General features: G+C 39.9%; 2 protein-coding genes across 10 annotated transcripts in view; one reads left to right on the plus strand and one right to left on the minus strand.

Moving 5' to 3' along the window:
- The window catches only part of PLBD1 (phospholipase B domain containing 1), a 45,307-nt gene extending 44,734 nt beyond the window's left edge, over window positions 1–573 (plus strand). For both annotated transcript variants that reach the window (XM_036497322.2, XM_058655763.1), the window contains exon 11: window positions 281–573. In XM_036497322.2, the coding sequence (XP_036353215.2) occupies window positions 281–490 (210 nt within the window). In that variant the 3' untranslated portion in view covers window positions 491–573. The remainder of the gene's footprint in view (window positions 1–280) is intronic.
- Window positions 574–5,074: 4,501 nt separating this feature from the next.
- The window catches only part of ATF7IP (activating transcription factor 7 interacting protein), an 84,779-nt gene continuing 65,223 nt past the window's right edge, over window positions 5,075–24,630 (minus strand). For all 8 annotated transcript variants that reach the window (XM_058655992.1, XM_058655985.1, XM_058655993.1 and 5 more), the window contains 9 exons: window positions 22,414–22,487; window positions 21,854–21,942; window positions 18,678–19,316; window positions 15,786–15,850; window positions 14,965–15,043; window positions 12,274–12,429; window positions 9,827–10,009; window positions 8,204–8,316; window positions 5,075–6,884 (listed from right to left, as the gene is read on the minus strand). In XM_058655992.1, coding sequence (XP_058511975.1) covers window positions 6,465–6,884; window positions 8,204–8,316; window positions 9,827–10,009; window positions 12,274–12,429; window positions 14,965–15,043; window positions 15,786–15,850; window positions 18,678–19,316; window positions 21,854–21,942; window positions 22,414–22,487 — 1,818 coding nt within the window. In that variant the 3' untranslated portion in view covers window positions 5,075–6,464. The remainder of the gene's footprint in view (window positions 6,885–8,203; window positions 8,317–9,826; window positions 10,010–12,273; window positions 12,430–14,964; window positions 15,044–15,785; window positions 15,851–18,677; window positions 19,317–21,853; window positions 21,943–22,413; window positions 22,488–24,630) is intronic.

Genomic DNA, 24,630 nt, shown 5'->3' on the forward strand with positions numbered 1-24,630 from the left:
AAATCAAGTTACAAGAGGTTTTTTTTTTCCTCCTTCTAAAGATCTCCTGCTCCCAGTGGTTGTTTCTGAGAGCCAAAGACCCAAGATAGCATACTTCTGCTAGTCATTCACATTCCAGTGCCAACTGGATCCAGATGAGAACATCTGGAAAGATAAGTGAGCTTGTGAGAGGATTTATCGGATGCTCAAACTGGGAATTTAGAGTATGGGGTGGAACACACAGATGCAGTGACCTGCATGCTTCAAATGGTTTTCTAAAATGTCCTCACCTCTTTTGCAGGTGTCAGATGTCCACCTAGCTTCCCAGTATACAGCCTATGCCGTCAGTGGCCCCACCGTACAGGGCGGGCTCCCTGTTTTCCACTGGAATCAATTCAACAAAACCCTTCATCAGGGCATGCCAGACGCCTACAATTTTGATTTTATTACCATGAAACCGATTTTGAAAAAGATGAGGGAGGATGAAGCTGAAGGTAACAGAATGAAATAGAAGGCAGATAAAAAGATACCAAAGGCACTATTTTGCTATGTTTTTTCTTGTCAAAGCATTCTTAATAAAATACATTAAATCACTTTGATTTTCCACTGATTCCTTTGAGTGGGGGGGGAGGGGAACAGGGAAAGTGCAAGGCAGAACTATCCAGAGGGATCCAGAAGGAGCGCTCCTTTTGCGGGTTCACCCTAAATGCTCACACTAGCCAGTAGCCAGGCTCCCACGTGGTGGCAGGGACTCCATTTCTTGGGCTAGCCTTACCGGTTCCCAGGGTCTGCAGTGGGGAGAAACCGGGAGTTACAGTGGAGCCAGGAATTGAACCTAAACATTCCTAGGGCGGATGTATTCTCTAGATTTTTAACAGCAAGCATTCACTGCATAGTGTAGCATCGTAAAAGAAACAGTGTGTGTTGGGCCCGGTGGCGTGGCCTAGCGGCTAAAGTCCTCGCCTTAAACGCCCCGGGATCCCATATGGGCGCCGGTTCTAATCCCGGCAGCTCCACTTCCCATCCAGCTCCCTGCTTGTGGCCTGGGAAAGCAGTCGAGGACGGCCCAATGCATTGGGACACTGCACCCGCGTGGGAGACCCGGAAGAGGTTCCAGGTTCCCGGCTTCGGATCGGCGTGCACCAGCTGTTGCGGCTCACTTGGGGAGTGAATCATCGGATGGAAGATCTTCCTCTCTATCTCTCCTCCTCTCCTCCTCTCTGTATATCTGACTTTGTAACAAACTGAATAAATCTTCAAAAAAAAAAAAAACCAACGAAACTGTGTGTGTAGTTATTTCCAGAAATTCCTAGACAACACCATTACAGAGTTAAACATTACTTGGTGAAAAATTGTTTGGAAATCATATATTATGGTCTCTTCAAAAAGTTCATACAACAAATAAAATGATCTCAAAAATACTATGTACCCAAATAGATTCATCTGTGACATTTTTTTTTTATTGGAAAGGCAGATATACAGAGAAGAGGAGAGACACAGAGGAAGATCTTCTGTCCAATGATTCACTCCCCAAGCAGCTGCAACGGCTGGAGCTGTGCCAATCCGAAGCCAGGAAGCAGGAGCTCTTCCTGGTCTCCCACACAGGTGCAGGTTCCCAAGGCTTTGGGCCGTCCTCCACTGCTTTCTCAGGCCACAAGCAGAGAGCTGGATGGGAAGCAGGGTGGCCCGGATCCCGGCGTGTGCAAGGCAAGGACTTTAACCACTATGCTATCGTACCGGGCCCCATCTCCGACTTCTATATGAACTTTTATAAGTTCGTGTCCCTGTATGACAAGTAACAGATGGCTTCAGCGTGCAAATGACAGACAAGGTGTCACAACTGCTCCCTCATTCACTCAAATTTGTTATTGTCCTTTCATACCTACTAACAGTGCTCACACATCAACTAGGGCGCCTTACGCAGCTGGGTGGCAGGGCTGAGGCATCTGCGTTGGGTGCCACTTGCAGGTCATAAGGACCTGTACTCCTCCCAGGCTCTGAATGACAAAGTCCTCAGGAATAGTGAAGTTGTGGCCTCAAAAGCCCACCTTCTGCTGAGGTCCTCGCCTTGCACACGCCAGGATCCCATACGGACGCCAGTTCTAATCCTGGCAGCCCCACTTCCCATCCAGCTCCCTGCTTGTGGCCTGGGAAAGCAGTGGAGGATGGCCCAAAACCTTGGGACCCTGCACCCACGTGGGAGACCCAAAAGAGGCTCTGGCCTCCTGGTTTCAGATTGGCTCAGCTCTGGCAGTTGTGGCTGCTTGTGGAGTTAATCATTGGACGGAAGATCTTCCTCTCTGTATATCTGCCTTTCCAATAAAAATAAATCTTTAAAAAAAAAAAGCACACACTCCCGAAGTGTGGCTCTTCTGGTCGCTGACAGGCATCTGGCAAGTCTTTCTGTGTTGCAAGTTTGGACACAAAGCAATGAAGTCAGAACTGAAAGGGGGTGTATGTGATCAGGAGGCAACACTGCAAGGAAGTGTGTGTTTAAGCATCCTGGGCTGCCATCTACGGTGAATAAGCCACAATGAACAGTAAGGTAGGATGACTTCAAATAAACACAAGGGCTGAGAATAATCAGAGTACTCGGAATGTTAAAAACCCAGTTTTTTATTTCAAAGTATAAATTTCAGGCTTGTTGGACAAAACCCCACTACAGTTAACAGTTACACAGACACCACTCTACTATACATTAAAAAAGGAAAAAAAAAATTACCCACAAAAACCTTCAAAACCTAATAAAAATAGGACAACGTGCCCAGTTTATATTAGACATTAGGAAGGCCTTATACATTGTCTTAATATTTACACTTTGCAATAAAGAAAAGTCAGGATGCAAGTTTCCTACGAAGGGCTTATTTTAATATTTAGTTTTGAAATGACTAATAAAATACTAAGGCCAGGATCCCCAAAAGGTGTTTGATTGCCCAGTTACCCTATTTACAAAAATAAAAACACCAAAAAAAGAGAAAGAAAAACCCTCGATCAACAAAAGGATAACATTTAAATACAAATGATGAGTAAACTTACTTGATACTACAAATAAACAAAAGCTTATTTTCCCATGATAAAGTTATTTGAAGAAGAGAAGACAGACGCATTCGTACTATTCTGTTCCTCCCTACTGGCCGGCTCAAGGGGGGGATGACTTTGTGGAATTATATAAATCCACCATGCTAAGGAAAGCCACAGGAGACTTACTCTGCTTTTTGGGTGCGTGTATCCAAGTTTAACAAAGGAAAAAGAAAACTGCCCAGTAAAAAGAGAAGGCAGAATCATAAACTAGTTTTAGACAGAATTCTCCACAATAATATATTACTGGGACATGGTTTCTCTGCAAATCAAAGATCAGCCATGGGCAAACGAGAAAACAACAACAACAAAGAACACCCTGGAATACTGAGGATACCAAACCGGCCTCAGCTCAGTCGGGAGCACATTCAGGCTGCAGCACCCTGCTGTGCCAGGTGAGGGTACCACAGGTATTATTTTGCTGATCATGTACAGTACTGAAAACTTACAGGACAAGGTAAGTGCATATCATGCAACAGTAATACTAGCGCTGCCGAATAAATGACAATTTGGAAATTATTTAAAGCAAAAGAGCAAAAATCAGAAACGAAGTTAACACTTCTCCAATGTTGTGTGGTACAGTCTGCCTGAAGACTTGTACAGAGAGGCACACCCTCCCAGCCTCAGCTTCTGTGTGTCCATCCCTGTGTTCAGGGTCCTTCTCTCCTGGCCAGGGGGAGAGGGTGTGGGGACCACCTCTTGGGGAGGCAAATGGTATCCCAATATTCTTAGGGAGGAAAGCTCTCCACTTCTCTCATAAAATTATACACTGTGCTCTACAGTACACAGTCTTGTGCATATTTTAAAAGGGAGTCCAGAGAAAAATTACCTCATGAAGTTCAATTGCAATCTGTAGCTCTACTAATAACAACATAATCTTAAAAAAAGCTTACACCGAAAACACGGTGAAAATTTCTCTGGCCAAGTGCAAAGTAGAGAGCAACAAACATGACTGTTACCTTTAAATGCCATATTAAGCATTTTAAGCTGAAGTATCAGAAGTTTCCAGGATTTCCAATAAGGCAATACCTACACAAGTATTGTCAGGCTATACATGTAGCAAACTTGCATTCCCAAAATGGGATAGTTGAGCTTATCTGTAATACTTCATGAAATGATACCGTGAGCCAAACAAAACATAATCATGGAGTGTGAACTGCTACTAAAATGTCATCAGTAGCTATTTCTAACTGAATCCTCCAGTCTCTCTTCCAGAAGAAGCAAAACAGACAAAATGTACACACTAACATTAAAACCTACTCCAAACAAAAGCCAACCTAGCATTCTAGCCTAGCACCTTTGAGTAAATCCAACAATGGTTATTGGCCACATATTCCAAAGCAGGTTATCTGAGGACACCATCTTATATATTCTTTTTCATTACATGATTACATTCCCTTTTTTGTAATTATGTTATTGTAGTAAACCTTATAGGGTTACTATTTGAGAATTTATTTTTCCTTTGACAGAAGGCTCACAAACCACAATGATGACGTGGTCTAACCACCCTATAAAAGTTAAGAGAAAGAAAAAAAGATTAGTGAATATAGTGAAAATACTCATCAAGGCAAAGTTTTGTAGGGTAGGTAGATAAACTGTTACCACATGACATAAAATCCACCAATAAAAATAAATGTGGAACATGGGCTTGCTTTTCTGTAGCGAGGTGTCACCTCAAACACCCGGCACTGCTGCTGCTGCTGCCAGTGCACACGCAGGCGTTCATGCCCATCCAGAAGGCCACCGATTTTTCCTTTCTGAAATTCTGTCACAGCATCGGCAGCTTCTTTAGCATCAGCATTAGTTCTAGAATGTGGAAGTCTGCATTAATGACTAGTAAGTTTTCACCACGGTCTTAATGTGAAAGGAAGGCTTGCAGCATATGCATTTCTGGCTATCTGTAGGCTCTCTTCATTATCAGTCATCCCCAAATCCACACTGGCCATTGAAAACTTTCTAAGGAACAGTTTTTTTCCAAGCAGATAAAACAGTACTAATAAAAGAGATAGCTGCCCCCTTATGAGAAAGATGCCCAATTTATCTTGAAGATGTAAAAACATGAACTGAAATATTGTAAAGGAAGATGCACTGAAAAATTCTTTCATAAACCCCATGAATTTCTTTCAAATAGCCCTAACAACACTCTCATCCCCATCTCTCAAACTCAACAGCTTTCCAGTTCTGACACTGTCTACATTCAGAGCACCAATCTAAGACCAGTACGGCTCACACTCATACTGAAAATCCATGACCTGTGTTGAATTTATTAACTTTGAGAGGAATGGAGATACACAAGGTAATGTACCTGTTATATAAAAATAATCCCAAAAGATGGACTTTAAATTCTATCCAAGGCTATCAACTCAGGCTCAACTTGGCACCGTCAAGACAGAAAGGATGACAAAATAGAGGAAAAGGAGCTTCCCCCTTGATATTTCAGCTAACTGTATTTTGTGAAGTTTACTATGTTCTGGGTGATAAAGTGAACAAGACCTGCTTTCATATAATCTCAACATAATGTGCAACATGGTACAAAGTATGATAGAACATTTTCTTACATAATATGGTTTTATCTTGGTCCATTGTAACATAGAATTAAACAATGACCAAAAAAAGCAGCTATAATTCTTAGAAGAAACAGCATCTAAAATTTTTACTTACACACATGAAGGTTTATATATGAAGGCCTTGGCTGAAGAATGTCTTGAGTTTGTGTGTGCTCTATTTGGTAAAGATAATGGAGAAATGGGAAAAAAACATGGCCATGTTTAATTTTGTAGTTAATCTTTAAGGCACAAAATAAATGTAAAAAAAAAGATTAGAAAAGGGAAGAGTTACTGCAGATCTTATTTTACTAATTAAAAAGCTAGAAAAAGAAATAAGATGAATAGATCCTCTGCTGTGTTCAAATTAGCCTACTTAACTGTTAGCTTTTTTCTTTGGATTTTTTTTTAGATTCTCTTTAAATCATGACCCTACACATCCTTTAGCAGTAAAATCATGCTAGTTATATACCTCGGGTTCTGTGATCCACCTACTTCACACTGGAAGAGAGGTAAACTTGAGAATGAAAATGGGAAACTCCATTGCAATAAACACATAAATAGAGAAAAAACACCGAACACCAGCACATATTATTCCCCAACCTCAAAACTAAAGCAAGGTACACATTTACATCTCGAAACCCTGAAGCTTGAATTGTCCGGGAAGATTCTTGCTTTACGGGCTGAGTTTATTTCACTTCTGGTTATAAACAAATGTAGTGTATACACACATCTGTCCAGGAAATCTTGCACAATGTGGATTTTACATTGGGTATCATGCACAAGATTAAAAACAAGACCAAAAAAACAGAAAACAAAAAACAAAAAAACAAAAAAACATAGGAGAGAGAAAGGCTCCAAGGTTTAACTGCTCTGGGAAGAAGAGATCACATCCGTTGACTGTGGATCACAGAATGGTCCGAAGCGTCCATAAATGTCCTTGGCTCGTACTGCGAAGTAGTACTTGCTGCCAGAGACAAACTGGGTCAGAGTGCATGCCATGGGCAAGGGAAGTGCTTTCACCTCCCCGATCTTTTTCCACTGGGAGGGCACGGTGGCACTGGGCTCCTCGTGGTAAGCGTAGAGATGGTAGCTATCCACAGTGGCACAGCTGCGATCCACCTCCAGGACACTCCACGACAGCACAATGCCATTCTGACTCTGAACGCGTGCTAGCTTCAAGTGTGGCTTCTGAGGCAGAGATGTGCTGGCAGCTTCTGGGGGCAGACGCTGTGGCTGTGGGGCTTCTGGTAAGGGTGCTGGGTGCACAGGTCGTGGGGGCTCCTAACAAAAGATTTACAACGAGCATAGAAAGAACTAGTTTAGTATGCTAGAATTCAGACAACTTAGTGATCATAAAAACAGAAGCTGAATTCTTACAAATACCAATTACCATACCTAATTCGACAACCTGTCTGGTGATCTATAATCAATCACGTCCCAAACAATTGGCTATATACACTCCTACTGTACTTCCTAGATCTGTTCTGTCATATACACAGTAGCAAATTTGTATAAATATAACTACATTTAATATTCAAAGTGTACAATAGTCCTGCAAGGAAAAAAGTGATTTTGAATTGGATAGTAAAGACTTCATACACTGCAAAGATAGTTACACATCTTTCAGTCAATACATAAGGCATAAGCAAAGGCAGTGGGCTATGAAAGTGAGGGGACTTAGAGCAAACAACAGCGGAACTTCTTCCCTGAGTCTAAGGTATCTTTGGACAGACAGGTCATGCGGCTCGATTACGGAGACGTCTGCCAGCCCCCACGGGAAGCTCTAGTGACCGAGCAACACAAGAACCTCACGACTACTACTATGAAATGTTTAATGTTTAATTAACATTAAACCCATGTTAATACCTGATGCAGATACTTTCTTCAGAAAAGAGATTTCAAAGTTAGAGACATAAGTATTTTTTAGAGAAGAATATGTCACTCATTGACTTCATACATTAAGTTCTAAAACAAGAATCCTTTAAGTGAAATTCATTTAACAAAAAATCAAACAAAAAAAGTTCTAATATGTTTGCCACTAAGGAGATGATTTTTATAAACTAAGCTGTAAAGGTCTGATGACACATTTTTAAAACTCTAGGCTTTCCTAATGCTCAGTACCAGTGATCTTCATAGTAAAAACACAAAGAATACACCTTATAATCTGGTGAGAAAGTGATTATACCTAGTTGAAAAAAATTCCTATGAATGTCTGAAAAAGGGTACAATCCACTATCAATAAGCAAAAAAGTAAAATTACAGAAAAAAACCCGTATCTAATTAGCTAAGACACTGAAAGGTAAACTACGACTAATATGAATATTGGTCAGGTTATTGTATTCTCTCTAATTATTTTTCCCTAAAATGATTTAGTTAACTTAAGTAACTAACATTAAATAATCATACAGCTACAATGTCTAAGACAGGCTGGGTAAGCAATGAACTTCAGAGTGGAGAGAGTACAGGAGATCAAAGATCAATTTTGTTGAATAAACTTCGGCTGAAAAACAGATCTATCATTTCCCTTCAATATTACAAAGCACTGGGACACCACCAGCGTCACAGGTGCACATTCCGCGGAGCCAAGTAGCAGTTCTTACGGTATGCACTTGCGGTGGCCGGTGATGCACTGTGAGCTGAGGCCCTGCTGATCCCAGGGTTAATCCACTGTTGACAACGTAGGTGGTGGTTTGAGGCACTCGAACTGTAACACCTACAAGAGAAAATCAGGATCAAACATCAGAATTTCCCTGTATATTTGGTGCAATGCTGTTTAAACACTTGAAAGTAGTGGTTTGAAAATTTACAAAGGAAGATGTTTCTACCACATAGGTCCTTCTACACTCGGCAATCTTTTGAGCATTAGGACAAAGACCTTTCCATACATGCAAGCACTCAGAAAACCTCCGCCCTTCCTCAAGCAGCCACTAAGGATGTGTATCAGTGAGGAAAGAGGAAGAGAGAAAGTAAAACAAGATCCAGTAGGTAAGAAATGGGAGATTCAGCGCAGAAGGAGTGATGGATATTGCCAGGACCAGCAACATTCAGACCCCGGGTCGTGCACCACATGGAGCAAACAGGCCGAAATGGAACAATGAGACTCCAGAGAGACAGACTGAAGCTGTCTCTACCAAGTGTTCAACCAAGACACAAAGTTCATTGTGCCTCTGTTCCCCCCACCCCCCACACCTTTCTGAGCAGCTGAGAATATTCTTTTCCCCTTAGAGGAAACTGTTAGGACATACACCAGTGCGAATCAGGCAGGAAATGTATGGGCATCCACTGCCCTATGTCCCCTCCTTGTATTGTACGACTGGTCTATACTACAGCTCTGCTGGGCGGCCTGACAATGGGGAACCTCGTTTCCCAGAACTCATTCACGACTTGTTACTATTCCCGGGAAAGCATTTGTAAAACTCAGTAAGTTGAAGCCAACCTTGATCCTAAGATGCTATTTTCTCCAGAAAAACTATCACCTAATAGTGGCATTATTGCAGTTTTTAGAAAATAGAGATATATCCTTGCTACTTTAATTTCAAAGTTAAGTTATACACATATAAGTATATACATACAAACACTACATAATATTATAATATTAGGGATACCTATACTGGTAGAAACCCAAAACCAGAACCATTAATAGAGAAGTCAGTATGGTGTCACCTCTGATGTGAAGGGAAAGAGAGCTACAGAAGGGACATGCAGGAGTACAGGTAGAATACTGATAAGGTTCTACTTCTTTACCTGGTAGAACAGAGTTAATTTTATTATTTTTCTTTAAGTGTTAAATACCTTCTTTATATATGAACTTTTGTATATATGATACACACGTATTCCACAACCAACCTTCAATAGCTACCTGCATACTTCACTTGTAACTAGTGACTACTATATCGAATGTGGGGGAAACCACATGTTTCCTTTGTATTTTCTCTTCCTTTCAGTAATCTTTCTTAATTCTAAGCTGGTCTCTCAAAAGAGGTTTTCCTTGTCCATGATTTCTATTCCCTGGGTTGAGTCACGTTTGATCATTCTCAATCAGGCATTTCTTCTAACTAGAAAATAACCATGTTATACACAGCTTTCTTACATTTTTAAGTTTTCATATGCTCCTATCAGCACTTCTTATAAAATCTACTATCAATACAAGCCATTTCAATTCAATGTTACACAGGTGTACATACATTCTAGGGCCATAGATCAGAAAAAGAAGTGTCTCTTACTAGTTTGGGGATTGACCTGCCTAACAGCAGGAGCCTGCATAACAGCTCCTCGCAGAGGAGCCTGAGCTGGTGGAGCTGGAATTGTAGTATAAACCACTTGATGGTTTCCAGGAGCTCTTGGTACTGGGAGTCTTGTGGTCACCTGAGTTGCTGGACGATGTGTTACATTCACGGTGGTTGGAGCTAGAAGGCAAGATAAGACATTAAAAATGCAGAAAATCTAGGTTAAGCAAACAGTGATAAGTTGTAATTATCTTTGCATAAAATCTAATTAACTATAACAAAGAGATAAGTACAGTTACCTTTCCTGTTGTAACCTTGCAAGATAAAAACGTGACCATCAACCAAAACTAATAATATTAAAATCCAAGATTCAGAAAAAACTTCAACCAGTCCTCTTCCCATGCTGTCTAGATAATAAGCATGTAAACATTTTTAAAAAGTGTCTGAGGGCCCGGCAGCGTGGCCTAGCGGCTAAAGTCCTCGCCTTGAATGCCCCGGGATCCCATATGGGTGCTGGTTCTAATCCCGGCAGCTCCACTTCCATCCAGCTCCCTGCTTGTGGCCTGGGAAAGTCGAGGACGGCCCAAAGCTTTGGGACCCTGCACCCGTGTGGGAGACCTGGAAGAGGTTCCTGGTTCCTGGCATCGGATCGGCGCGCACCGGCCCATTGCGGCTCACTTGGGGAGTGAATCATCGGACGGAAGATCTTCCTCTCTGTCTCTCCTCCTCTCTGTATATCCAGCTTTCCAATAATAACAAATCTTTAAAAAAAAAAAAGTGTCTGAAAGTATAATACTTTAAGAGACACTTTCATTTCCTTTTTGAAGACCTACTAACTCAGGGCTGGCACTGAGGCACAGTGGGCAAGCTACTGGCACTAACACCAGGTTCCCACTGAGCACGAGTTCAATTTCGGCTGTTCCGCTTCCAACTCAGTGCCCAACTACTGGCCTGCAGAAAGCAGCAGATCTGCATACAGCCCCTGGCTCCTGGCTGCAGCCTGGTCCCACCCTCACAGTTGTGCTCATCTGGGGAATAAAGAAAGAGACAGAAGACCTCTTAATCTCTCCCTCCTGTCACTCATGTCTTATTTATTTAAAATACAGAGTTACAGAGAAATAGGAAGAGACAGAGATCTTTCATCTACTGTTTTGCTCCTCAGATTCCCACAATGGCCCAGTCTGGTGGAAAGCCGGGCCCTGGAACTCCACTTGTGTTTCCCACGTGACCATCAGGTGCCCAAACCCGCAGGCGATTGTCTATCCTCTGCAGCTTTCCTAGGCATGTTAGCAGGGAGATGGATCAGAAGCAGAACAGCTGAAAACTTGAATCAACACTGAACATACTTAATGGGACGCAGGCATCAGAAGCACTGACTCAGCCCACTATACCACAATGCCGACCCAATGGAGGAATTTCAAATAGCAATTAGTCCCTCTTCAATTTTAAATGACTCAGAGTCAAGTGAAATTGTAGACCCTCTAATCTACCAAGAAGACATAAACAAAGAACATCCTTGCACGCCCACAGTTTTAAGAACCTGGTTGGCTATTGTAATTCATGTATTTTTTCAAGCGAGACAACCTGTTATTTAAAATGGTAAAATACCCACTAACACGCATTCCTCTCTTCTCCACTCTGGCCTTTCCCCTAACCTGAGTTACGGAACACAGGCTATCATGAGTCATCAGATATATGAATATCCCAAATATTCACTCAAATGGAACTACAATGATAAAGATTATTTTTAACAGATTTTTATTGATTGGAAAGGCAGCTATACAGAGGAGAGACACAGAGACAAAGATCTTCCATCTACTGGTTCATGTCCCCCAAATGGCCGCTAACAGCCAGAGCTGAGCTGATCCAAAGCTAGGAGCTTCTTTCAGGTTTCCCACAAGGATGTGGGCCATCCTTCACTGCTCTCCAGGCCCTCAGTAGAAAGCTGGTTTGGAAATGGAGCAGCCAGGACACATACAATGGCCTATATAAGATGCTGGCACTAACAAGCAGGTGATTAGCCAGTTGAACTATTGCATCAGGTTCAATGATGATGATTTTTATGTTTATACTCTCTTTTTTTTTTTTTAAGACTTCTTTTTTTTTTAAATTGGAAAGTCATATATCAGAGAGGAGAGACAACAGAAAGATTTTCCATCCGCTGATTCACTCCCCAAGCAGCCACAACAGCCGGAGCTGAGCTGAGCCAATCTGATGCCAGGAGCCTTTTCTGGGTCTGTCACGGCCCCCTGGGGAGTGAATCAGGGGACAGAAGATCTTCCCCTCTCTCCTCTCTGCATATCTGACTTTCCAATAAAAACAAATAAATCTGCATTTAAAGGAATGCACTCTTTTCAAAATAACAACTACATTATCTTTTTGATTTTGTTATTGAATCCTTCCACTCCATTGTCAGAGTTTGCTTAACAATTCAGAAAATTCACCTGTAGGTAGTAAGTGTATTGTGGTTTGAGATGGTCCACTCGTGGGCACCCCGGATGGCTGAAGAGGTGGCGCTGGCTGGATGGGCTGCAACGGCCTGGACAGAGGCGGGCAAGAACTCAGGGTGGACACAGGGGCATGACTCAGCTTCTTGGGTTCTGTCAATATAAATACAGTATTATGATCAATGGTTTACAAAACATGTAGAAAACACAGATCTCCTCAAGTATTTTACTTTTGTTTATCACTTCAAAGTCAAGTTTACCTGTAAGAGAATAATTTCTGTTTAATCATGTATACTTTGAAAATCTAGTGAGGAGCTTATTTTACTATTGATTGTATCAAAGATTTTAATTCATATTTATAGGAAACCAACATTTTATATCTTATAAAGAATCTTTCCTCTGGAATCACTGCATTTTTTTGTTAACTAAAATGATTTCATTGTTTGGGACATTCTCCTAAACAAATACCTATAAATTAATGCAGTTTTCTGTCATCTTAAATTTCAGTTACTGTTTAGGTATTTGCTTGGTAATAAAATAGCCGAACATCAATAAATATACATAGAAAGGTAATCTTGAAGAAAAAAAAAAAAGAAAAAGAAAAAAGGTCTTCCATAGTCAATGAAATAAACGTTTACACTTCAGGAAAAAAAAAAAAAAAAAACCTTAAAAACAGGAAATCAGTGCATCTTGCAGGCCAAAAGCTCTTCTACCTAAAACTCCACCTATCGACCTGGAATTCTTCACTAAAATGTAAGTGGAATTTAATGGTTTGGCAATTTTGCGCTGTTGAAAGCAATATATTTCAGAATCAAAAAATTTGAGATGTCTCTCCAAAAGCAGAGAAATGGAAAGAAACCCTGGGAGGCAAAAGACACAAGAAAGGAAAATGGCCAGAGAGCTGAAAACAACTGTGCTTCCCCTATTTTCAATCCAGAACCAACGCTATGTCCTCTCAAAAACAACCTCTGCTGACCTCTGGCCTCTAGGGATCCATTATCGTCAATACAAATCATTTATAACGTCAACAGTGACAAAAGATGACATAAATCTCCCAGCTTTACACAACAAAATTAATTTTAGTGCCATCTAGCCAACTAAAAAGCTACTTAATTGTTTTCCTAGAACATACTATCTTATGCTCTAAATATGGCTTAAAACTTTAAATTTTCTGGGCCCGGCGGCGTGGCCTAGCGGCTAAAGTCCTCGCCTTGAAAGCCCCGGGATCCCATATGGGCACAGGTTCTAATCCCGGCAGCTCCACTTCCCATCCAGCTCCCTGCTTGTGGCCTGGGAAATCAGTCAAGGACGGCCCAAAGCTTTGGGACCCTGCACCCGCGTGGGAGACCTGGAAGAGGTTCCAGGTTCCCGGCATCAGATCGGCGCAGCACCGGCCCATTGCGGCTCACTTGGGGAGTGAAACATCGGACGGAAGATCTTCCTCTCTGTCTCTCCTCCTCTCTGTATATCCAGCTTTCCAATAACAATAAATCTTAAAAAAAAAAAAAAAAAAAAAAAACTTTAAATTTTCTAAAAATATACTTTAAAAACAATTTAGCAACTGATCTACCAGATTTCTCAGATGCATTTCATCACACTCTTGCAAATATGAACAGTTAGCCTGTACAAATAAATTTGAAAAATATTTTATATCTTAAATCATTCTTAGAAATTTAAATTATAAAGTATGACAAAGAAGGCTCAGAAAAGTCTGCCATTAAACTAAAAAAAAAAAAAAATCAGTCAACTCAGCTTTTCCCAAGTATATTTAGTGACAGAACCTTAAAACTGATAATATGCTGAATGTCCAATTTATTTTCTAAATATTATAAAATAATACTAAGGATCCTCGATGTAATATCTTTTAGAAATATACTCATTTTCATTTAAATATTAAATTAAAAAATTAATGTCACATGACCAAAATTAAACATATACACACTTATAAGTATCTATATTAAAATATATATAGAAAGAGAAATAACATTTAATGCAGTCAGAAAACCTAGTTTTGACTGCCAGGTCCCTTAACAGCCTCCCATCTCTAAAGCTAATGTTTGCTCAATTACAAAATACTATTACAGGGGCCCGGTGCTGTGGCCTAGTGGCTGAAGTGCTCGCCTTGAACTCACCGGGATCCCATATGGACACCGGTTCTAATTCTGGTGGCCCCGCTTCCCATCCAGCTCCCTGCTTGTGGCCTGGAAAAGCAGTCGAGGACGGCCCAAAGCTTTGGGACCCTGTACCCATGTGGGAGACCCAGAAGAGGTTCCTGGTTCCCAGCTTCGGATCAGCTCAGCACTGGCCATTGCAGTCACTTGGGGAGTGAATCATCGGATGGAAGATCTTCCTCTCTCTCTCTCCTCCTCTCTGTATATCTGACTTTGTAATGAAAATAAATAAATCTTTAAAACACTATTATAGAAGGATCAAATGAAACAGATACAAAAATAGAGCCTCCCCATAAGCTAAATATTCCCCTCACTGCTTTTTCCTTAATACCTTGTTCAATGTGCAAGCACATCCATCAAGTCAAGACATGGTTCTATTTTTAAATTTGCCTTTTAAAAATGCTCAGAGGTGTACCCTTACATCAAGCATGCTGCTATAGAGATCTGTCTACAAAGAAGATGGTACTGGATTAAGACAAAAAGTCAGCATCAGTTTCTATGATTACTATTTCAGTACCTTTTGACACTGCACTCTCTTCGTCATCCATGGTGAGGTCAATCACACCACTTGAACCACTGCTTGTTGCTTTACCACTCTGAAAAACAAGACATCCGCATTGTGCGAAGAAAATTCTGGCAGGTATAAAGAGAAAAGACACTGGAAGTGACAGTGCACGAGACTGCTTCAAAATGGAGCCCTAAACTGCTTTGCCTAAACAGTGTTTATTAAAGTCTGTTTCTCACACTATCCAGACTTGCTCTTTCACTTGTTTGTACTGTTATTGTTGTTGTTGTTTGTTTTGTGCTTTTCCGCTTTAGCAGTTCTCTTAGAGAGAACTGTTTTTTTGTGTTAGCTGGTTGGATTATGCCTGGCAGCTCAGATGTTGCCTGGAGGCAGCACAATGCTTTGATCTGCCTCACCATCTTTTTGAGAGGTTTCATTGGTTTTCCCTAACCTGTACCCCTTTCTATTACCATGTAAAAGTAATGAGAACTCTCTTGATCTTGGGGAAGAAGTCTGTCTTTCTGATAGCTTATTACCACATTGCCAATTTTGGTACTTCTATTTTAAATCTTTCCCTACCCAGTAGCGCAGTTCTCATGCTTTCCCCATATTGCGTTTCAGTGTAATAGATCTGTAACAGAGTCATTAGGCTGTTGGTAGTCGTTTCTCTGCCTTTCTTCTTCAACAGTTTCAGACTTCAAAACAAGGGAGTAGTGATATTCATCATTATGAAACAGACTTTAATACATTTTCACTGTATTGATAGAAATTCATTCTCTTGTGGACTATAGTTAAAATTTTTACTTTGAAATAAAGAAAAAAAAACACCTTACCTGTGAGGTGCTATCAGCTGCCTTCTTATTAACAGAAGCTTCTATTAGTTTGTTTGTCTGGTTTTCTGAGAAGTTAAAAAAAAAAGTCATTTTTATAAACATTCACAAAGATTTTGCTCTATGTACAGTCATGCTGACTTAACACAGGCACGTGGACAGATATCCACATTTCCTGAGGGAAAGAATTCAGTAGTAATTTGAGTCCTAATTTACCAAAAGCCCCCTGGAGGATATTTACTATAAACAGAAAATATTGACTTGAAATCCATGAAGATTATCCATGGATTATTTAGAATATGTTCTTTTTAACTAAATGATATCTAATCTACATAAATACAAGGTTTGAAAAACTTTCAGTTAAATAATTCACTTATCACAGTAGGGGTGTATTAAAGTTTTGCTTCAATGTTTATATTCAGACACAATGCGTTGTTTGGCATCAGCTCAGATTTTGGGTTGACTGAACAATCAACGGCCTACATTAGAGCCATTTACAGTTTCCCTGAAATTATGCATAACCAACGAACATAAGTTCTTAAAAGATCTCAACCTAAAGAGCATTATAAAAACAAACATATAAAGCTTGGATGTCATTTATTTCTAACAATTCATTTTTCAAATATAGGTCAGAATTTCAAGGGACATGAATATAAATATAAACATTTATATTTTTGTAAAGTTCTACATTTAGGAATAGAGCTCATAAATGAAAAACAACACAACCTTTATCTCAAAATAAGACCAAACACTGCAATGTCGCATAAATCAATGTCAGTCATGAATTATGAAACTGTGAAAATATTGTGAATGAATTAAAGAAATCAGATGAAAAATAAAATATTCCTTCTAAAATCTTATCTATGTAAGCACCTAATTATCTATCCTATGGATAATAATTTTCTTTTCTTTAATGAAGATTTATTTTATTTGAAAGGCAGTTACACAAATAGCAAGGGAGAGACAAAGGGAGAAACAGAGCGAAGGATCTTCCACCCGCTGGTTCACTCCCCAGATGACTGCAAAAGCTAGAGCTGAGCTAGGAATGCCAGGCTGGTCTCCACACGCGTGGCAAGGGCTGGCTCAAGCGCTTGGGCCATTTTCCATAGCTTTCCTAGGTACACTGGCAGCAAGGTGGATTGGAAGTGGAGCAGTCAGGACTTGAATCAGTCTTCAGTAGGATGCTGGCATCACAGATGGCAGTTTACACACTGGCCTAGTAATTCCACTTTCCCATAGAACACCAGTTAACTCATACCCCAGATACCCACTGTATGAGGGCAGCATACAGCTTTAGTCCAATAATAATTTTCCTCTGCCACTCAACTACTTTGAGAATTTTGTGAAATAATATCCCCATTTTACACAAGAAAATACACTTAGTTAATTCATTACTATGTAATTATGTACATCAGAATCTACTGCTCAGATTTTAAGGTCTCTTCTCATATCAACAATAGTTTTGTTTCGTAACACACGTAATAACTACTGCTCTTGGTTAATTTTCCCAAAGTAGTGGTGGATAACTGTGCTCAAGTAAAAACTGAACAATAAGTAAGTTCGAGAATTCATATGATATATACAATTTCAAGGTGGGGTTTTCTCAGAGTTTGAATATACAAACAATCGATTACAATCCCAACACAACCATAGAGTACATCCTAAGAAGGGTGGGCGTTTGGTGTAGCCGTCAAGACGCACATGTGCCGGGTGGGAGAGCTCGAGGGTCCCTGTGGGCATCTGGGAGTGAAACAGCTCATGGGAACTCTCAAAACACACACAAAAATCCATACACACATCAGTCAATGTATGCATGGGACTGTGTGTGTCTAAATAAAAAAGCAGAGAAAAAAACAAAAAGGAACCAAACATTTAATAGTAAAACTGGAGGCAAGACCCTAAAATTGTTCTAATTAGAAGCTATGATAGATGGAGACAAAAAGAAATATCCAGATGAGTAGAAAAGAGAGGTAAATAGCTCTTACTATTCTCTTACAAGCATATATCAATTACCTTAGAGGTGTATTTGTTCTATTTATATAGTCCTGGCAAATAAACTATGACAGTAATTCATAATGCTGGCTACAGAGCCTAAATTAAAAACATAACTAGGAAACTTACTGAAATATAAATGGTGACATCTCAAACATTTTCTTTTTTTTTTTTTTGAAGGTGATCCAATTTTTTTTTTTATTTTTTTTTTTAAGATTTATTTTATTTTTATTACAAAGTCAGATATACTGAGAGGAGGAGAGATAGAGAGGAAGTGGAGCTGCTGGGATTAGAACCAGCGGCCATATGGGATCAAGGCGAGGACCTTAGCCACTAGGCCACGCTGCCGAGCCCAATCTCAAACATTTTCAAATCCCATTCTAACAACTACTTTTCTTAGCTAGAAAACCACTAAACCTCAAGAAAATTCTATTTTTGGGCCCGGCGGCGTGGTCTAGTGGCTAAAAGTCCTTGCCTTGAAAGCCCCGGGATCCCATATGGGCGCCGGTTCTAATCCCGGCAGCTCCACTTCCCATCCAGCTCCCTGCTTGTGGCCTGGGAAAGCAGTCGAGGACGGCCCAATGCATTGGGACCCTGCACCCGTGTGGGAGACCCGGAAGAGGTTCCTGGTTCCCGGCTTCGGATTGGCGCGCATTGGCCCATTGCGGCTCACTTGGGGAGTGAATCATTGGACAGAAGATCTTCCTCTCTGTCTCTCCTCCTCTGTGTATATCTGGCTGTAATAAAATGAATAAATCTTTAAATAAAAAAAAAAAAAAAAAGAAAAAGAAAATTCTATTTTTGACTCTGTTTTTCCACTAACGCTAGCCACATCCAAACGTTCAATCATCTAAAACTCATAAACATGCTTGCATTTCTATTACTCAACTATATGTGACTTACCAACTCTTGGGGCAGTAGTGCTGCTTTGTTCTGCAGGAGATGAAGTACTAAAAGCTGAAATTGGTATTTTCATCTGTATAGGACCTCGACTGTTGGATGGACTATAAAGTCCTGATGGTCCCACAGCGGGTAATGAAGTCCTTGTGGCTTGTACAATAGAGTGTGCTGTTGGCACAGCCTGCACAGCAAGCGTTGTCCCTAATGGTGCAGCACTGGCAGGAGAGTTCCTTTGAATACTAGGACTGGGTACAGACCCAACATTGTTTGGTTTTGTGGGATTTGGCAAGGATGGCAGGGATACTGGATTTTTGGTAAGACCACTCACTGTAGGTGGGCTCTGCACAGAAATGAATTCAACGTTGCCCGATGGTTGATTGGTCACTAAAGTCCCTGTATGGCTCTGCAGGAGCTGAGGCTGGGAGGACACCGCAACAGGAACATGCAGAATCACTGGCAAAGATTGTAAAGAGATTGTAGGCTGAGGATTTCCACTAGCCACCTGAGTAGAAGCAACAACCGTAGCTGTATTGGGTGCAGGAAGAACTGAATTTGCAGTCAGAGAACCCGAAGTTGCTGGAGTCTGCAATTTAGGTTGACTACTGACAACTGTTGGCGGAGTGACGAGGTTGCTTGAAGATACTGCAGAAGAAAACAGTCTACAGTTAAAGGACGACCTTATCAGTTAAGATACTATGATACACACAAACCCAATGTTTAGGCATAGCAGTTTTTCAAAATGACTTTTTTTTTTTCTAAATTCAGGTTCTGAAAATTCTCTAAAGTATTCCAAATGTATGTTTGGGAAAGAATGCAAACAGCACATGGTTTATGATTACTGTCTCAACATCGCAAGTCGCTCAAATGAATTACTCCAGAGTACTAGGAAAACACCTTTGAAAAACAGCCAAGTAAAAACACATAAAAACATATTTTTACAACAATATTGTAAAATATTCTAAATGTTATAAATAAACACTACCAATACATAAATGCAAAAAAGTTGGTCATAAAAAAATCCCTACTTGTGGACCAAGTTTTATTGAATTCAATGGGAGAGGAAGTAAAGAAGAAAAGCTTCCTTTACAAATGTTACATGATACAAAAAATAGCACTGAGCAAGGAAGGAAGATGAATTAAGTGAGAACATATACCAAAGTGCAGGAAAAAAATCAAAATTCTTGCTACTAGAGTTTTATAGTAATTCGGATGCAACTATTTTAGTGTTTGTTCTTGGAACAGGTTTGAGAAACAGATTAAATTTATTCCTGATTCATTTTAAGGTTTTTCCCAAATCAGTGATGCTAAAGCAGCAATTCGCAAAGTGTGGTTCTGGGGACATGTGGAGTTTCTCTGAGGCCACGCCAAAATTATTTTCAGAGTAGTAATCACAAAACACTATGTGACCTATTCACTGTGTGGACACTTGGCACTTAGGGGACAAAAGCAAGAAAGAGTAAAACTGCTAATGCCTTAGCACTGATCTGTAGAGGATAGTTCAAGACATCAGTGGATGCCCGAGACCTTACATGGTTTATAGCACTCTGCATACTATGGTTTTCCATATCTACTCATTGTTAAGGGCTATCACTGCTCTGTGACCCTCAGAAAACATGTACTGACATAATCCTTCAAGGTAAAGGCCAATCACTCTACTGGCCTCAAACATGAGATCCATGCGGTTGCTGCTGGCCTAACATGGCATACTATTTTAAAGCAAATTTTGTTTTACAATTACACTTGATTACTCCAACAGCTGTGCAACTTTTCAGTTCCATCACAAGTGTGAAGGGATTACTGTCACCCTTTGTTGACCAAAACCTCATCATCACATGCAGCTAGACACACACACGTATGAGCTAACTGTAACTAACTCAATGCCACAGAAAGAAAATGATGAACTGCTTATTACTGTAATTTGATATTAATATTATACCATTATATTAAGATTTATTATTATAATATAATATTATTAATAATAATATGTTATCAGAACATGGTTGACCACAGGCAAATTATCCTGGAGACCAGCAGATGGTGGGGCGGGGGGAAGAATAGTATACAAAAATGAGAGTAACACATATTAAATTGTCCCATGCTCAAAGTAAAATGGTCGTTTTTACTTTAAAATACCCATGATGAAGCATTAAAAAAGAAACTGTTAATTGTATTGCATCTCCATCCTTGAGTAAGGGCTCTGAATATTCTGTGTAAGAAAACAAACAGTACATGCAAAACAATATTGTTGCCATGACAAGTAGGATGGTTGGTATGCAACTCAGTTTTACATTCAATCAGCAGCCTTTATCACGGAAACTCTTGTATTTTCTTGGAAAGAATGACTTTTTAAAAGAATGAATGAGAAAATTTCATTACTATAGTTTCAATTCTATTTTGCAAAAACCTTAAAGAAACTACTACACACCAGTATCAAAGAGTATCCACAATTCTCTAAAAACAGCTAGATCTCTCACATCTATCTATGTGGCACTTTAAAAAGCCCAAAGCCCATGGAGTAACTGAATTAAAGAGAAAGGTTTAGCACGTTGCAAATAATATTGAGATCCGTGTATAATTTTCATAATATGCACTTTCCATGGACTTCATTTTACACGAGACTGGATTTCTTTCATAAACTTCACCAAACCAGCACATGAGAAAAGAGTGAACACAGATGTCAATTTCAGCAATTTTAACATCCTAGACAAAACATTAGGGATGTGAACAAATACAAAACAATGACACTCTCTACACTGACATCTTCAATTTTGGAAAATAGTTATTTCTTATGTTTTTAAAAAAGGGAGGCTCTTCCAGGTACAAATTTTGAGTTTACTAGTTTCAAATAAATAACCACTTCAAAAATTTGTTTTGATTTCTATTTACTTCCAACTGATAGTAAATCTTCCTGTGAGCAATGGCTCCTTGGGATTCTGAGTGATCTGTTAAGATGACAAAGGGATTAAAAGACCAAGGTTTGAGAAGTACTGCCACACTAGTGATGTGTGTATCGGATAAATCTGATACTGAATTTTTTTAAAGTGTTGTTTTTAGACTAACACCGTGTTGTTTAATCATTCCAACCTCAAACACATATAAGAAAAAAAACCAAAAGCCTTTACCACTTAGCATAACGCATTCAGTGTCAAAAATATATATCTATATATCTATATAATTACCTGAATTCACAGGAGCTTGAAAAGATGGTGGTGCACTCTCACTTGCATTTCTCTTGGACTCCAGCATCTGTCTCACTGTGCTCGCATTCCTATAAAACACAGATTTACCACTCAATATTTTTGGCATTCTGGAGGACACTGATATACACAGAAAACATAGTGACCCACAAAACTACAAGCAAAAGCACCGCGTCCTCAGCTAGCAAACATGCTATTAGGGTAGAGTCTTCCACTTACATTTAATATTTAAAGAATAGATACAGGTCTTAACATACACAGAGATATTAAACTTTCTCATCCTTCAATAAAGCATTTCTCAACTCCTTGAAAGAACACTACTTACAAGTAGTCTAAATAAACAAAAAGCCTTGAAATAAATGAACAAAAGTAGTATCAAGAGGAACAAAAGAGAATGTAACAAAGCAGAGAAAGGAGATATACTTGATCCAGTATGCCAAACATTTACTTCTACATAAATATATTCAAAGAATTTTCTACAAAATAAAATCAGAGCCTTGTTCTATTATTTAACAAACAGACACAGTATCTAGAATTCTCACCTGTAGGGCATATTATTATTGCTGTTGACATCATTTGCAGACTTTCCTGGTGAGACGGGTGGATTTGGTGGATTCTGGAGGGGGAGAAATGCCAAGGTAAAATCAAAATCCAGTATACAGGATTTTGTTAAGATTTTTAAATGGTCAATGTATAATCAATATCTTACTTCTGTAATACATGGAAAATAATATTATCTAACAACAAATAAAATATAGAATGTGAAAATAGCTCATATTTCAACGGTTCAAAAAACATTATCAATAACTAAAGAATAACTAGACTTATTCAATAAATACCTACTGCCAGAAATTCAATGAAAGAGCAAAGTGGTACTCAATGTCGCAACTCCAAGGTCTCAAATTAGTATTATTCTTAGTGTGTCTGTTTAAATATTTCAGCATAATGGTCTCTTTCAGGTTATTTATGTATTTATTTATTGGAAAAGTAGAATGAATGAGTTAGTGTTTGAGAGAAAGACAACCTCCATCCACGATTTCATTTCCCAAATTCCTGCAAAGCCAGGGTTGTGCCTGGCAAACCCAGGGACCAGAAACTCTGTGAGTCTCCTCGGGATGGCAGGGACCAAAGTCCTTGAGTTAGCACACGCTATCTTTCCAGGAAGCTGGACCAGAATCAGCAAAGGGACTCAACTCTAGGCACTCCAAAACAGGATGTAGACATACCAAATGGCAGCTTTAGTTTTACGTTTTTAATTTCAAAAGTTGGAGACAGCAGAGACACAGAGGGAGAGAGAGGGTTCACTCTCCAATGGGAGCAACAGCCAGGGCAGGGCAAGGCACGAGGCAAGAGCCAACTCCACCCAGATACCAGGCAAAAGGCAGGAGCCAACTCCATCCAGATGCCAGATGGGGCAGGAATGCAAGCACCTGAGCCATCAGCAGGGTGCTGGATCAGAACTGGAGCAGCCTACACACAAACCAGCTTTCTGATATGGGACATGGGCACCCATGCAGCAGGTAAACCAGCTGTACCACAACGCCTCCCAATCCCTGGCACACAAGATGGAATCCTAACATCTACCTATAAATTGCCATTACTTAAATTCCCATCATTAACACCACTATCACCATTCAATTCTTTTTTATTGGAAAGGCAGATTTACAGAGAGGAGAGACAGAAAGATCTTTCATCTGCAGGTTCACTCCCAAGTAGCTGCAACAGCCAGAACTGAGCCAATATGAAGCCAGGAGCCGGGAGCTTCTTCTGGGTCTCCTGTATGGGTACAGGGTTACAAGGCTTTGGGCCGTTCTTGACTGCTTTTCCTGCTGACCACAGACACAGAGCTGGATGGGAAGTGGAACAGCCAGGACATGAACCGGCACCCATATGGAATTCTGGTGCATACAAGGCAAGGATTTTAGCCATTAGGCTACCACGCCAGACCCATCATTTTATTTTTTTAATTCTATTTTATTTCAAATTTTATAATATAATTCCATAGGCTCTGGGATTTCCCTTACCCCCTCCCCAATTCCTTCCCCTCAACTGATTTCTACCATATTATGACGATAGTACAGGCCTTCATAAGCAGTCATAAGTCCATCACTCTGCTATTTAAGGTGTATGCTAATATTGTGGGTATGGACAATGACATGATATCATTTTATTCTTAAAAAGAGAATTAGAATTCCAGACAAGACTACATTAATTGTGCTAAATGATTAGGATTGTATTGAGCAGATGCTATTAGCTACTCCTCTCTTCACCTTGCCACTTTAGTAAGATGAAAGAATAATTTCAATTTTCCTATATGGTATTGCATTAGTTATATGTGTAGACCACAAAAAAACAGACTTAAGATCATTTACTATTAAAGGTACTTGAGCTCTGCTGCCCAGACAATCACATGGTAAAGCTGGACCTAGACTTAACACCCAACTCAAACTCCTGGCTCCAGTTTCAAGCAACAACTTGAGTGCCGACTTGAGTGCCTGACTTCCCGTCAACCACAGGGAGATCTGGATGGAGTTTCTGGATCCCATATCAAGCCCTTGTGGTTTAAGAACATTTTATATATAGAGAGAGAAACAACAAAAAAGGAAGAAAGAAAAAAAGATGAAAAGCATGGAGAACAGGTAACTCCATGAGCTGGAATGCACAAAGAGATCCTTTTGATGGATTCTGAGTTAGCAGGGGCCGGCCAGACTCTCCCTGGAGAGGCAGCAGAATGACCGTGAGAACCCCAGAAACTGGGT

This window comes from Ochotona princeps, chromosome 27 (genome assembly GCF_030435755.1).
Source record: "Ochotona princeps isolate mOchPri1 chromosome 27, mOchPri1.hap1, whole genome shotgun sequence".
NCBI classification, from domain to species: Eukaryota; Metazoa; Chordata; class Mammalia; order Lagomorpha; family Ochotonidae; genus Ochotona; species Ochotona princeps.